Source organism: Prinia subflava, chromosome 27 (assembly GCF_021018805.1).
Source record: "Prinia subflava isolate CZ2003 ecotype Zambia chromosome 27, Cam_Psub_1.2, whole genome shotgun sequence".
Classification (NCBI taxonomy): domain Eukaryota; kingdom Metazoa; phylum Chordata; class Aves; order Passeriformes; family Cisticolidae; genus Prinia; species Prinia subflava.
In genome coordinates this window covers 3,776,402-3,790,399 of record NC_086273.1, presented here as the reverse complement: position 1 = coordinate 3,790,399, position 13,998 = coordinate 3,776,402, and the positions used below count along the sequence as shown (strand labels likewise).

The 13,998-nt window shown below is 54.6% G+C and overlaps 1 protein-coding gene across 1 annotated transcript; it reads right to left on the bottom strand.

The window, feature by feature from the left end:
• Positions 1–2,576: 2,576 nt before the first annotated feature.
• LOC134562393 (olfactory receptor 14I1-like) lies at positions 2,577–4,329 on the bottom strand. Its single transcript, XM_063419769.1, has one exon. It carries the CDS (start codon positions 3,600–3,602, stop codon positions 2,577–2,579), a length of 1,026 nt encoding a protein of 341 aa, XP_063275839.1. The 5' UTR covers positions 3,603–4,329.
• Between the last annotated feature and the right edge of the window lie 9,669 nt (positions 4,330–13,998).

Here is a 13,998-nt window from a genome sequence, read left to right as displayed (position 1 = left end):
CTGGGGACCTGCTGAGCCACTCAGATGCTCACAGGTGTCTCTGGGACCAGATGGGATCCATGCTAGGGGCATGAGGGAGCTGCTGGATGAGCTCCCCAAGCTGCTCTCCATCATTTCTCCTCAGTCCTGCCTCAGCAGGGAGGGCCCAGAGGACTGGAGGTGCCAATGGGAGCCCATCCCCAAGGATGGCTGGAAGGAGGATGTGGGGAACTGCAGGCCTGTCAGCCTGCCCTGGGTGCCCAGCAAGGGGATGGAACAGATCCCCTTGAGAGCCATCCCAGGGCACCCCCAGGATGGCCCAGGGATCAGAGGCAGCCAGCGGGGATTGCAAGATCTGCACTGAGGATCTGCAGGAGGGGATTGAGTCCAGCATCAGCAAATTTGCAGGTGACACCAAGCTGGGTGTGAGTGTGGATGTGCTGGAGGGTAGGAGGGCTCTGCACAGGCCCCTGCACAGGCTGGATCCAGGGCCCAAATCCAACAGGGTGAGGCTGAACAAGACCAAGGGCCGGGTCCTGCACTTTGGCCACAACAAGCCCTGCAGGGCTCCAGGCTGGGGACAGAGTGGCTGGACAGTGGGCAGGCAGAAAGGGACATGGGGCAGTGCTGGACAGCAGGCTGGACATGAGGCAGCAGTGTGGGCAGGTGGGCAAGAAGGCCAATGGCTCCTGGCCTGGATCAGGAATGGTGTGGGCAGCAGGAGCAGGGCAGGGATTCTTCCCCTGTGCTGGGCACTGCTGAGGCTGCACCTCGAGTGCTGTGTCCAGTTCTGGGCCCCCAATGTAGGAAGGACATGGAGGGGCTGGAGCGTGTCCAGAGAAGGGCAACAAGGCTGGTGAGGGGTCTGGAACACAAGTGCTGTGAGGAGTGGCTGAGGGAGCTGGGGTTATTTATCCTGGAGAAGAGGAGGCTCAGGGGAGACAAGGTGGTGTCAGGGCACAGGTTGGACTTGATGATCGCCAAGGTTTTTTCCAGCTTGGCTGATTCTGTGATTGTCTGAAACCACCCTTGCAGCAGTTACAGGAGGAGCCCCGGGCCTCCTGTTTAGAAGGTGCAGCAGCCCAGGTCCCTCAGCTTCTCCTCACAGCCCCAAAGCCCATCCTGTCAGTCCAGCAGAGCCTCTGCAGCCCCTCCTCATTGCCCAGAGCAGGGAGCCCCACAGGCAGACACAGCAGGGCAGATGTTCCCCCCTGGCCTGTGGTGCCTCTGGCAAGGGAGCAGCAGGAGGCACTGCAGGAGCCTGCAGACAATTCCTGAAGCACTTGGAGGATGATCCTGCTCCCCAAGGGACGTTCTCATGGTGCCAACTCCGGAACTGAAATGGGGAGTGGGGCCAGAGAGAAAAGGGCAAACAGGGATGGGCTGTTTGCAGGGGAGGAGACAGGGATGGGCAATTGCAAGAAATTTGTACCAGGGAAGAGTAAAGGAAGCAAAGGTGAAGCAAAGGAAATGCTCACATCAGTTTGGGGATGGCTGCCAGGCAGACCTGGCTCTGAACAACAACATTTGCTGTGGGACAGGAAACTCCCAGCTCATGGGAAAAAACTTTCTGTGTGACTTCAGAGGCCATCACAAACCTGAGTGGTTTCCCTCCTGTCCCCTGCCCTTCCTGGCCCCAGGGGCTGATGGTATTTGTGCTCACTCAGGTTCATTTCCCCACACCAACACCATGGGGGTGCTCACGCCTGCTCTGGGCAGTGCAAACAGGGGCTCCTGAGGCAGGGCTGCCGTGGCTGTGCCTGCAAGGATGCAGCACCTGTGTGAGCCGGGGGAGAGGCCAGGGCTGCAGAGGGGGGATGTTGTTGGCAGGTGCATGAGGACGCTCTGGGACGCTGCCCTGGGGTGTCCAGCGCAGTGGGGATGGATCAGCCCCTGCTCTGCTGCTCCTTCCCGTCTCCCCCAGGGACCTTGCAGAGCCCCAGCCATGCTGTTTGCCCCCAGCCTGCCCACGGCCAGCCTGGGGCTGCTGACGGGGCTTTTCTGTGCTGAGCCTTGGCCTGGCCGTGTTGTGGAGAGAGCCTGGGCAAGGAGCCTGCAGCCCCCAGGCCCTGGCCTGAGGCGTCAGCGCTGCCCCAGCAGTGCCCATGGCCTGTCCCTGCTGCAGCCCCGGCACTGCCACCCCTAGCCCTGTGCCCGACCCCGAGAGCACTCAGGCCCTACAGCAACAGCAGGGCCAGGAGGGCAGCGGGGCAGGGCCACGGCAGCAGCACTGGCAACACCAAGTGCTGCTGCTGCTGGGCACAGCTGCTGTGCCAGCACTGATCTGCCCCAGCTCTGCACACAGACATTGCTGCTGCAGCCACAGAGAAGGGAACAAAAGGGGCATCTCTGCAGAAAACTTTCAAGAGGTCCTTTAGTTCATTTAAAGCAACAGAGAGTGTGGCCCCTGATTGAAACAGTTCATGGCCACAGAAACGGTGGAGAGAAACAACATCAGAAAGGACACAAACAATGACATTTTTTTGTGGACAACATTTAAAAAGTCAAACAGAGAAAAACAACCTCCAAAATGACACCAGAAAGAAATATCAAAGATGACTTTTGTTACAAACTATTTACAGAAATTGGCCAGCAGTTTAATGTTTCTGAAATCGTCCGGTGATCAGTCTCCACACTGCAGCCTTGAGCTCCTGGTTCCTCAGGCTGTAGATGAGGGGGTTCAGGGCTGGAGTCACCACCGAATACAGAATTGACAGGGACAGATCTAGGGATGGGGAGGAGATGAAAGAGGGCTTCAGGTGTGCAAAAAATGATGTGCTGAGAAACAGGGAGACCACGGCCAGGTGAGGGACGCAAGTGGAAAAGGCTTTGTGCCGTCCCTGCTCAGAGGAGATCCTCAGCACAGCCCTGAAGATCTGCACATAGGAGAAAACAATGAACACAAAACAACCAAGTCCTAAAGAGATACTAAAAGCAATAAGCCAAAACTTCCTAAGGTAGGATTTGGAGCAGGAGAGCTTGAGGATGTGTGGGATTTCACAGAAGAACTGGCCCAGGGCATAGCCATGGCACAGAGGCAGGGAAAATGTATTGGCTGTGTGCAGCAGAGCATTGAGAAAGGCACTGGCCCAGGCAGCTGCTGCCATGTGGGCACAAGCTCTGCTGCCCAGGAGGGTCCCGTAGTGCAGGGGTTTGCAGATGGACACGTAGCGGTCGTAGCACATCACGGTCAGGAGGGCAAGCTCTGATCCAAGGAAGAAGATAAGCAGAAACACCTGTGCAGCACATCCTTCATAGGAGATGTTGCTGGTGTCCCAGAGGGAATTGTGCATGGCTTTGGGCACAGTGGTGCAGATGGAGCCCAGGTCGCTGAGGGCCAGGTTGAGCAGGAAGAAGAACATGGGGCTGTGCAGGAGGTGGCCGCAGGCTACGGCGCTGATGATGAGGCCGTTGGCCAGGAGGGCAGCCAGGGAGATGGCCAGGAAGAGGCAGAAGTGCAGGAGCTGCAGCTGCTGCGTGTGTGCTAATGGCAGCAGGAGGAAGTGGCTGATGGAGCTGCGGTTTGACATTTGCTGTGTCTGGACATTCCAAGCTGCAGAAAGAGGAAAGACAGTGACATTTGAGGTGACATTTCCCATAGGAGAGTCAAAGCCCTTTCTCATTGACCCTTTCCTGTCATTAAACACGTCCCCCTTCTCTATGTCTAGGAGATCTTCCTTCACCTTGGTTGCTGGAGCCCTGATTGCTGCTTGCAAATGTTAAGTGAGGAGCCAGACCTTGACCTGCAGGACACCTGGGAGTCCGTCCTGACCTTCAGTCAGTGCAATAGAACAGTGAGGGCAGGGACCAGTCCTGGTGTTTTAACCTGGATAAAGACTATCTTCCTAAGGCACAGGACCTGCCAAGGAGAAGGAAGGGGGATTGTAGGTTTCAGAAGGAGAGATTCTGCTGCACCTGGGGAGAACAGAGAGTCCAGAGAGGCAGGAGGATTGTCTGAGGCTTAGTGCAGACTGATGGGAGCTGCTCTTCCTCTGTGACATGTTCCCATCTCCCATGGACTTGAACCTTTCCAAGCTTCACTCCCTTGTTACCCTGGAAAGCCAGGAGACCCTGCTGAGAGCAGAGGGATCCCTGGCACACAAAGTGGCTCCTGCTCTTCCCAAAGTCAGGGAGAGTCAGCTCATTCCCATCCTGCCAGCCTGCCCTGCCCAGAGCTCCCCGGGACAGAGGGAGCTGGGACACCCCATTGCTGTGCTCAGCCTGCACAGGAGGAGCCCCAGGGCTGGGCCTGAGCCTGCAGCTGGAACTGCCATTCCCAGAGAGCCCCTCAGCAATGCCAGGAGCACCTGGGCAAGGCAAGGAGAGAGACAGGCAGGCCCTGAGGAAAAGCCTTTCCCTGGCCAGCCCTGCACAGCCCCTGCCAGGAAGCAGCAGTGCAGGACAGTGGCCCTCAGGCCCCTGGTCAGCAGGGAATGGGCACATGGCAGGAGAGATGCCCTTCATCTCTGCTGCTGCTCTGCCGGCCCAGGAGGGCACTGAGGGCCCCGAGCCCCCGGGCTGAGGGCTGTGCTGGCTGGGAAGGGACAGCAGAGCTGTGCTGCTCAGGGCAGTGTCTGCCCTGCAGGGCAGGGCCGGCAGGTGCCACATCTGCCCTGCAGCAGGGCTTCCCTCAGCACTGCCTCCCTCCCTCCCTGCCCAGGGCTCTGCTGCTGGAGCTGTCCCAGCCCGAGCTGTTCCTGTGGCCCCGGGCTCCTTCCCTGCCAGTGCTGCCAGAGCCCAGCCCAGCCCTGGGCCAGCTCTGCCCTGCAGCTGCTCGGGGCTGCAGGGGTTAAAGAACAGCTCCCCCAGGCCTGGGCACCATGGAAATGGGATGCTGGATGCCTCTGGAGGCTGGCAAGGTGCAGGCACTTTTTTTCGGTTCCCAGGAAACCCCAGTGTGTTGCTTTAAAAGCCTCAGCCTCTACCCAGCAAAGCTAACTTTCAATACCCACTAAGGTGAGCCAGGGAAAAGTGGGTGCACAGATTCAGGAAAGCAGAGACTCAAGTAGGAAACTCCTGCCCTGAAAGTGCTCATGAAAAGTCCCCTCAGACATGAGCTGGAAATGAGCTGGAGCTCTGAGCAGCCCTGGCCCACACAGCACCCTCTGCACAGCAGCAGGACCTGCCCTGGCAGGAATCACTCCTTGCACCCACAGCTCCCCTCCAGCATCCATGGGAGATCCCAGGCAGGCTGAGAGCTGCCCCTGGCAGGTGGCAGATGCCCTGGGCTGGCCAAGAGCCCTCAGGGCTGCAGCACCTGCTCTGCACCACAGCCCTGGGCAGCCCTGGCTGCAGCCCCAGCTTCAGCCCCTGCAGCCGTCCCTGGCAGCAGGAGCCGTCCTGCCCTGTCCCTCTGACGGTGCCCAGGGCAGCCCCGCTCTGGAGCACATCCTCCCCCAAAGCAGCAAGGGCAGCAGAGCCATCCTTACAGTCACCTCAGTGCTGTCGTGGCTCAGCTTCAGGAGATCCCTGCAGCCACAGACTTACCCTGTCAGAAGTGGGGAACATTTCTCCACAAAGAAGCTCAGAATTTCCATTCCAGTTTCTTTGAGCCTCTGTCTGCTTCATTCCTGCTCTCAGGTACCTACAGGCAGCACCCTCAGCCTAGCTGGGCTTAGAGAGGAGTTGCTCCTCAGGAGAAATGTCTTTTTAAAGCTTTTCTTGGTTTCCAGGAGCTGCCTCTGTGCCAGGAGCCCAGCCCAGCTCAGAAGCACAGACACAGCAAAAGGACTTTAATGAGTCTCTTGAGGTTTGGTGTTGTTTACATGAGACTCAGTCCCTGAGAGAGTGTTCAAAAAACTTCTCAGGAACTCAAAATTAAATTGAAACACTGAAGTTTCTTGAAGTTTTAATGGGTCTCACAGAGAAACACGACTCTGTCCCCAGGTTCCAGGTAGAGCAGAACACTGCAGGCAGTGATGACAGGTGGGGACAAACAAGGCAAAGGTGTCTCTGATGCTGACCAAACCTGGATGTGTTTCAGGAATGCAAAGGACCAAGGCCTGAGCCCCAGCCCCTGCCAAGGCAGATCCTGTCCCTCCCTCCTTGCTCAGGGCTCTTCCCGGGCCACTGGGATGTGGGGATGTGCAATGCCAAGGGCAGCACCATGGGGCGGCCCCTGCCAGGCTGCTGAGCAGGGACAAGGAGGCAATGAGGCCCCAGGCCTGCAAGGGTCACTTGTCCCCTCCTGATGCCTCAGGCCCAGGGCCAGCAGCCATGGCCCAAGTGCTGCAGGAGTTGGCTGTGTCAGGGCCTTTCAGCTGCTGCCCATGCCTGTGCCCTGTGCAGCCCAGGCTGTGCTACGGTGTCCATGCCCTGCGCCTCTGTCCCTGCAGGCTGTCGTCATCCCCCGGCTGCCCCACCTGGCTGGGCCCTTCCTTTGCTGACAGCTCTGCGTCCTGCCTGCCTCTGCCTGGGCACACAGAGCCTTGGGCTGCTCCAGACTCCTGCTGGGGGATGTGTTGCACCACAGCCCTGCCCTGGCAGGTTAATTCCTTTCTCCTTGTGTCCAGTCTGGGCCTCCCCAGCTGCCCTTTGCATTAATTATTTTTTCTCCGGCTGTTTTCCACTAGGTGAAAAGAATCCACCCTCTCTGAAACCACTCTTTAAACACTCTCATGGCTCTCCTCCACTGTCCTCAGCCTTCAACCCAAGGAGCACAGAGCTGCATTGTCCCTATAAAGTGGTCTTGTGCCTGAGGCCTCCAAACCTCACCTTGGGAGATCTCTGGGCCCTCTCCAAGGTGTTTGCAATTGAAAACATTCTGCTCATAGTCCGAGAAAATTCCAGAGGACAGGGCCAACCCAGCCTCTCTGTCCTGGCTGCCCTTGTCTTCGAGATACTCTTGATATATGGAATTTAGGAAGCCAAATTCTAATTTTGGCAATAGTCCCTGGACAAGATAATTTGTTGTTTTCCACAGGAGGGAAGGAACAGAGCCCCAGTAGTTCAGGGGCAGATAAGAGGTGACCACCAGAATTCCAGAGGTGGATTCCCAATTTCAGACATGGACACCTGGAAGAGAAAGACGGTTCATTTCCACAGGAAGGAAAGCATGGAACACTGGTGTTTCAGGGCCAGATGAAAGGCTGCCTTCAGAGGCATAGGCCAGCCAGACCTCTCTGTCCTGGTAGCTTCTGTCTGAAAGCAACCCTTGGATATAGGGAATTTTGAAGATGGAATCCCAGTTTCAGCCATTTCTGCATAGATAGGAGTGATGGTTCTTTCCCATAGGAAGGAAAGCACAGAGCCCAAGTGTTTCAAAGGCAGAAGAGGAGAGAGCTGGATCGTGGGAGGCCAAGCCAGCCAGACCTGTTTGTCTTGGCAACCTTTGGGAAAGGAGGAGTGCTTCGATATATAGAATTTTGGAGGAGGAATCTCACTTTTAACCACAGACACTTTGAAAAGGACGGTTCCTTCCCTTTGGAAGGAAAGCACCGAACCCCACTGTTTGGAAAGCAGGTGAGAGGGACCCCCAGGAGGCCAAGGTCAGTCAGACATGTCTGTGCTGGAAGCTTTTCACTGGGAGCTATCCTTGGATATAGGGAATAATCCTTGGGTAAGAGAAATTCTGGAGGCAGATTCCTGATTTTGGCCATGGGCACCAGGTCTAGATGGATGATGTTTTCCCATAAGAAAGAAACCACATGGTCCCAGTGTTTAATAGAGAGAGGAGATGTGGGCCCCTGGGTGGCCAAGGCAGCCAGATCTGTCTCTCCTGACAGATTTCATTTGGGAACAGTCTTTGCATATCAGGAGATTTGGAGGAGGAATCCCAGTTTTGGCCATGGGCCCCTGGAGGAGAAGGACAGTTCTCTCCCATAGGAAGGAAAGCCCAGAGCCCCAGTGCTGCAGGGGCAGAGGAGGAGCAGCCCTCAACATGCCAAGGTCAGCCAGACCTGTCAGGTGGTCCCCAGGAGGCCCAGCCAGCCAGAGCTGTTCCATGTTCCCTTGGTTTTGTGGGACCCCAGTGTCACAATGCTCTCCTTGGTTCCATGAGGCCCTGGAGTGTCACAATGTTCCCTTTTGCTTCTGTAGTGTCACAATGGCCCCCTGCTTCCATGAGGCCTTTCAGTGTCACAGTGGCTTTGTGGTTCCACAAAGCCCTGATGTGTCACGATGGCCCCTCAGCTACACGCACCCTCGCTCTGTCACAGTGGCTCCAATGTGACACCACGGGCTCCACAAGGTCACCATGGACCCTTGGTTCCTTGGGAACCCCGAGTGTCACAATGGTCTCCTTGACTCCATGAGGCACCACAGTGTCACAATGTCCCCTTGGTTCCACGAGGTTCTGCAGTGTCACCGTGGTGTCCTTGGAGCCGCATTGTCACAACTGACCCATGGCTCCATGAGGTTCCGCAGTGTCACTGTGGTCGCTGTCAGAGGCTGGATGAGATCGATGTCCCGAGACGCCTTGGGATGCTCGGAATGCCCGTGTGGGGCCAGGGCCGGGCCAGGCCTTGGTCTGTGGTGGGATGGAGCCCTGCCCCAGCCTGGCTGAGCTGTCAATCACACAGCAGGGGGCATTATCCCAGCTCTGATTGGCTCAACTGTCAATCAATCACACACCAGCAGCTGCTGCCTACCCTGACTCTGATTGGACAAACAACTGGAAGTCCCACCCAAGGGGCGGGCCCATGGAGGCCCAGGGGGTTAAAAGCCGGAGCACGAGGCCAGCCCATGCTCTGATTGCTGCCTTCTCCTGGGGCTCCTCTGTGAGCGACGCTGGAACCCGAGCAGCTGGTACCTGTATGTGTGTCTTTCTACAGATCTGCTGTCCTTGCGTTGTTCTCCATTTCTTCTTCTTCTAATCCAATTTACCTTTCCTGGAACATTTTTATGTGAACCTTTATCATCTTAAAATTTTAAAGGTTTCTACATTAAATGAGGCAAATGAAGTTAATACTATGATAAGAGTATTACGCTTAATTGAATGTTGTGTTAAACCCTTTGCCAAAGTTCCTTGATTGTCTGTATTTTGCCAGTAAAATTTTGTGTCACTCTGACCTCCCAGCTCAGTTGGTTACAGCGTGGTGCTGTTATTACCGAGGTTGTGGGTTCAATCCCTGTGTGGGCCATTCACTTTAGAGCTGTGCTTGATGATTCTTGTGGTTCCTGTTATGAATGAAGTCTCATAAACAACAAAATTAAATTTCAGCAGTAATTTTTAATTGAGATGAATACAAGCACACACAAAGTAAATTTGGCAGTGGTTAATTAGGTCTGATAAAGGTTCAGATAAGGCATAAGCAAAACTGATGGGGGTACGGAGAAGAACCATCTCATTCCTCATGTACAAAACAAATAATCCAAACTAAACTTCTGCATTTTCTGCTAATACGTATTCATCAATGTTTCCTCTAAATTTCCTCCTACTTCCAGTTGTTGAAATCTTCATCACAATACTGCACAGCACATGCTCCACTTGTTGCTGGGGGCCTTCTGTTATTTTTGTGGTCTTTTCCAGGTGAAGTCTCCCTCTCTTCCTCACTGTTCTTTGAAAAACCTTACAGGTGCCTGCTAAGGGGCCTTTTTCACTGGGATGAGAAAATGCTGCTGCAAGGCTGTTCTCAAGCTGCTTTTGCTGCACATGTGCCTGAGGAATTCTCATTGCTTGAGATCTCAGGTGCTGTGTGGATGAAGGTGGAAGTACTGAGGGAGGAGCAGCTCTGCTGGGGGCCGAGTTGTTTTTTTCTTGGTGGGGTGTGGCATTTGTTTTCTACATTACCTTTCCCTGTCAGCTCTGGGCAGAGCTCTGTCAGTGTATGTGACAAGTCTTGCCCGTGGCACTGTGGAGGTGGCCAAAGGGACCTTCCCGGAGCTGTGTGCAGAGGAATGCACAGGAGGCCAGAGCTGGGCCGCTGCGTTGTGCTGCCGGGCCGCAGCTGTGGCCGCTGGCCTTGGGGCGTCTCCAGGGAGGGAAGGCTGGGCCTTCCATGGCCGTGGTGTCACAGAGAGCGGAACGCTGGGGCTGCCCTGCTGCTGCGCTGTCGCCAACAGCTCTGTCAGCACCTGCAGTGGACACAAAGGCTGAGGCAAAGGGTGAGAAGTGCACAAGGGGCTTGGCTGGGAGGGAGGCAGAGGGAGGATGGAGTGCAGGCAGTGGCAGGCTGGGCATCCCTGGGAGCGATGTCCAAAGGCTCCTGGAGCTGCGGCAGCCTTGGGGCTGTGAGCACTCCTTGGGGAGCGTGGTGAGTGGCCAAAACCCCCTGTAGGGAAGAAGCTTTTGCTGATCTGCAGCTGCCCGGCCCCAGGCCTTTGCTGGGGTGCTGTCCCTGCTCCCCCGAGGCCCAGGTGGGAGCTGGCCCAGCACCGGGGCTGGGAAGGAGCAGCAGCCCCGGGCAGCTGTCAGCTGCCTGTGCTGGGCTGTGGCCCAGCCGAGCCAGGGCCTGCAGAGCTGCAGGGAAAGGTGCTGCCCCTGGCTGTGGGACTGGCCGGGGCCATGGGGAAAAAATCAACTTGCAGCTTCTGCCCCTGTCTTGGTTTGAAAGACAGGTATCTGCTAGGAAGGGGGCAGGACCTCCCTAGAGATGGAGAATTCAAATCCCCTCCCTCCAAATTATTCTAATTTAGAAAATTAAAGGGCCTTTCAGGCAAAGGTATAGGGATAGGAATAAGAGTTCTTTACTAGTATATATGACAAAACAACAAACAAACAACAACTACAGCAATAATAATAAACTGAACCAAGAACTTTGAGGGCTTTCTTTCACAAAAAGCTCGGGGCAGTTTGATCTTAGTGTCCTTGCAGAACTCCGAGAGGCCAAGCTGGAAGGGAGGAAAGTCCTGGGCTGGTGGATGAGATGAGGAGCTCTGCGCTGGTAGCTGGAGCAGCAGGGGTGTCCCGGCAGGGCTGGGCAGTGCAGGGCTACAGAGCAGCAGGGGAACCTCAAAGCTCTGAAGAAACAGCGGTGGTGAGGGGCAGGGCCAGAGAAAGCGAGCTCAGGATTCCTGGGTACACGAGCAGATGATGGTAGATTTCCCAGGATGAGGCAGAGTGATGGCTGTGAACTCTTCCTGCAGCGAGGGGCAGCTTGACTGTCCTCCTTGGCGCTGAGAGCAAGAGTGAGCAACTGCCCCCCCAGCTCTTTAACCTTTCCCAAAGCTCGTGTTATCTCTCCCCTCTGAGGGACATTGCCAGAGACTCAAAAACAATAGGTGTAGCCTTGTGCTGCCATGTCCTTCAACTACTCCTCTTTGTTCTGACTAAGTACTGTCGTTAAGATTTCTTAGAAACTTATGGGAAAAAATTCTGTAAGTGAAAAAGAGGCAAATCTAACCCCAACATTATCCACCCCGAATTTTTTTTCCATACCAACCTATTACATTGAATTTAAACCTTTAAAATATATACACATACACTACCTAAATTATACACATATATACACACAGATATGAGTACAGATACAGTGATGTGGGTAGTTCATCCTAAAACAAGGTCTCTTTGAGGTATGCATCAGGTCTCTCCATCCTTTTGCATCACCCACCAGGTGCATCCTGGTCCCTGAGCGAAGACAACCCCACAGATGAGATTGTCTTTCCTGGAGGCAGAATTAATCCAAACAGTTTTTCCCAGCACACCTCTCATGTGTACTACTGGAACCTTATCTCCATCTGTTGTTCTTAGGGGCTCAGATTGGGCAGGGCCTGCTCAGTTGGTGGAACCTTGAGTGTTCACTAACCATATGGCCTTTGCTAAATTAATCTCCAGTTCTTGAAAGTCCCCCCACCCAGTGCCTTCAAGGTGGTTTTAAGCAGGCCATTGCACCGTTCAAATTTCCCGGCTGCTGGTGCATGATAAGGAATATGGTACACCCACTCGATGCCATGTTCCCTAGCCCAGGCTGCTATAAGGCTGTTCTTGAAATGGGTCCCATTGTCTGACTCGATTCTCTCAGGGGTGCCATGTCTCCACAGGACTTGCTTTTCCAGACCCAGGATGGTGTTCCGGGCAGTAGCGTGAGGCACAGGGTAGGTTTCCAGCCATCCAGTGGTGGCTTCCACCATGGTCAGCACGTAGCGCTTGCCTTGGAGGGTTTGGGGAAGGGTGATGTGGTCAATTTGCCAGGCTTCCCCATACCTGTATTTGGACCACCGCCCACCATACCATAGGGGCTTCACCCACTTGGCCTGCTTGATTGCAGCACACGTCTCACAGTCATGGATAACCTGAGAAATGCTGTCCATGGTTAGATCCACCCCTCGGTCTCGTGCCCACTTAGAGGTGGCATCTTTGCCCTGATGGCATGAGGAATCGTGGGCCCATTCAGCTAGGAACAACTGTCCCTTGTGTTGCCAGTCTAAGTCTTTCTTTGACACCTCTATCTTTGAAGCCTGATCTACCTGCTCATTGTTTCGGTGCTCCTCATTATCTCTACTCTTGGGGACGTGGGCATCAACATGACAGACCTTCACAGGTGGTTTCTCTACCCTGGTAGTGTTGTCTTTCCACTCTTCAGCAGCCCAAATTGGTTTGCCCTTATGCTGCTAGTTTGCCTTTTTCCACTTCTCCAGCCATCCCCACAGAGCATTGGCCAGCATCAATGAATCAGTGTAGAGGTAAAGCTTTGTCCACTTCTCTCTTTCAGCAAAATCCAGGGCCAACTGAATGGTTTTGAGTTCATCCAGTTGACTTGACCCACCTTCTCCTTCAGTGGCTTGTGCAGCTTGTCCTGTGGGGCTCCATACGGCTGCTTTACACTTTCCTTTCATCCCTTCAGTGCAACAAGAACCATCTTTAAAAAGAGCATAATGTGTTTCTTCTGCTGGCAGTTGGTTGTACTGTGGAGCTTCTTCAGCACATGTCACCTGCTCTCTTGTTCCTCTTCATCAGTGAGACTGAAGTTTTCACAATCAGGCCAATTTCTAATTATCTCCAAAATCCCAGGGCCATTCAGGTTTCCAATACAGGCACGCTGTGTGATGAGAGCAATCCACTTACTCCATGTGGCATTGGTGGCATGGTGGGTGGGGGAACCTCTGCTTTGCACATCCACCCCAGGACCGGTAGTCAGGGTGCAGGAGGAGTCGTGTTTCATTGCCTGTTACCTCTGAGGTGGCTTGGACTCCTTCATAAACTGCTAAAATTTCCTTCTCTATTGGAGTGTAGTTGGCTTCAGACTTTCTGTGGCTTTGGCTACAGAATCCCAGTGGTCGGCCTCGAGTCTCCCCAGGCACCTTCTGCCAAAGGCTCCAGGACAGGCCATGGTTCCCGGCTGCAGAGTAGAGCACGTTCTTCACCTCTGGTCCTGTCCTGACTGGGCCAAGGGCTACTGCATGAGCCATCTCCTGCTTGATCTGGGCAGAGGCTTGCTGCTGTTCAGGGCCCCAGTGGAAATCGTTTTTCTTGTGGGTAACCAGATAGAGAGGGCTCACAGTCTGGCTGTACTCAGGAATGTGCATTCTCCAAAAGCCTATGGCACCCAGGAAAGCTTGTGTTTACTTCTCGTTGGTCGGTGGAGACATCCCTGTGATCTTGTTGATGACCTCAGTGGGAATCTGATGCCACCCATTTTCCCACTTCACTCCCAGGAACTGGATCGCTTGAGCAGGTCCCTTAACTTTCCTCTTCTTGATAGTGAAACCAGCTTTCAGGAGGATCTGGATGATTTTCTCTCCTTTCTCAAACATTCCAGCTGCAGTGTTCCCCCCCACAATGATGTCATTGATGTACTGCGGATGTTCTGGATCCTCCCCCTTTTCCAGTGCAGTCTCAGTCAGTCCATGGCAGGTGGTGGGACTGTGCTTCCACCCCTGGGGCAGTGGGTTCCAGGTGTACTGCCCTCCCCTCCATGGGAAGGCAAACTGAGGCCTGCATTCTGCTGCCACAGGAATGGAGAAAAATGCCTTGGCAATGTCAATAGCACCACTTGGCTGCCTTGGACTGCAGCTCCTACTGGAGCTCCAACATGTCTGGCACAGCAGCGCTCAGTGGTGGAGTCACTTCATTCAAGGCACCACAGTCCACAGTCAATCTCCATTCTCTGTCAGATTTGCACACAGGTCAGATGGGGCTGT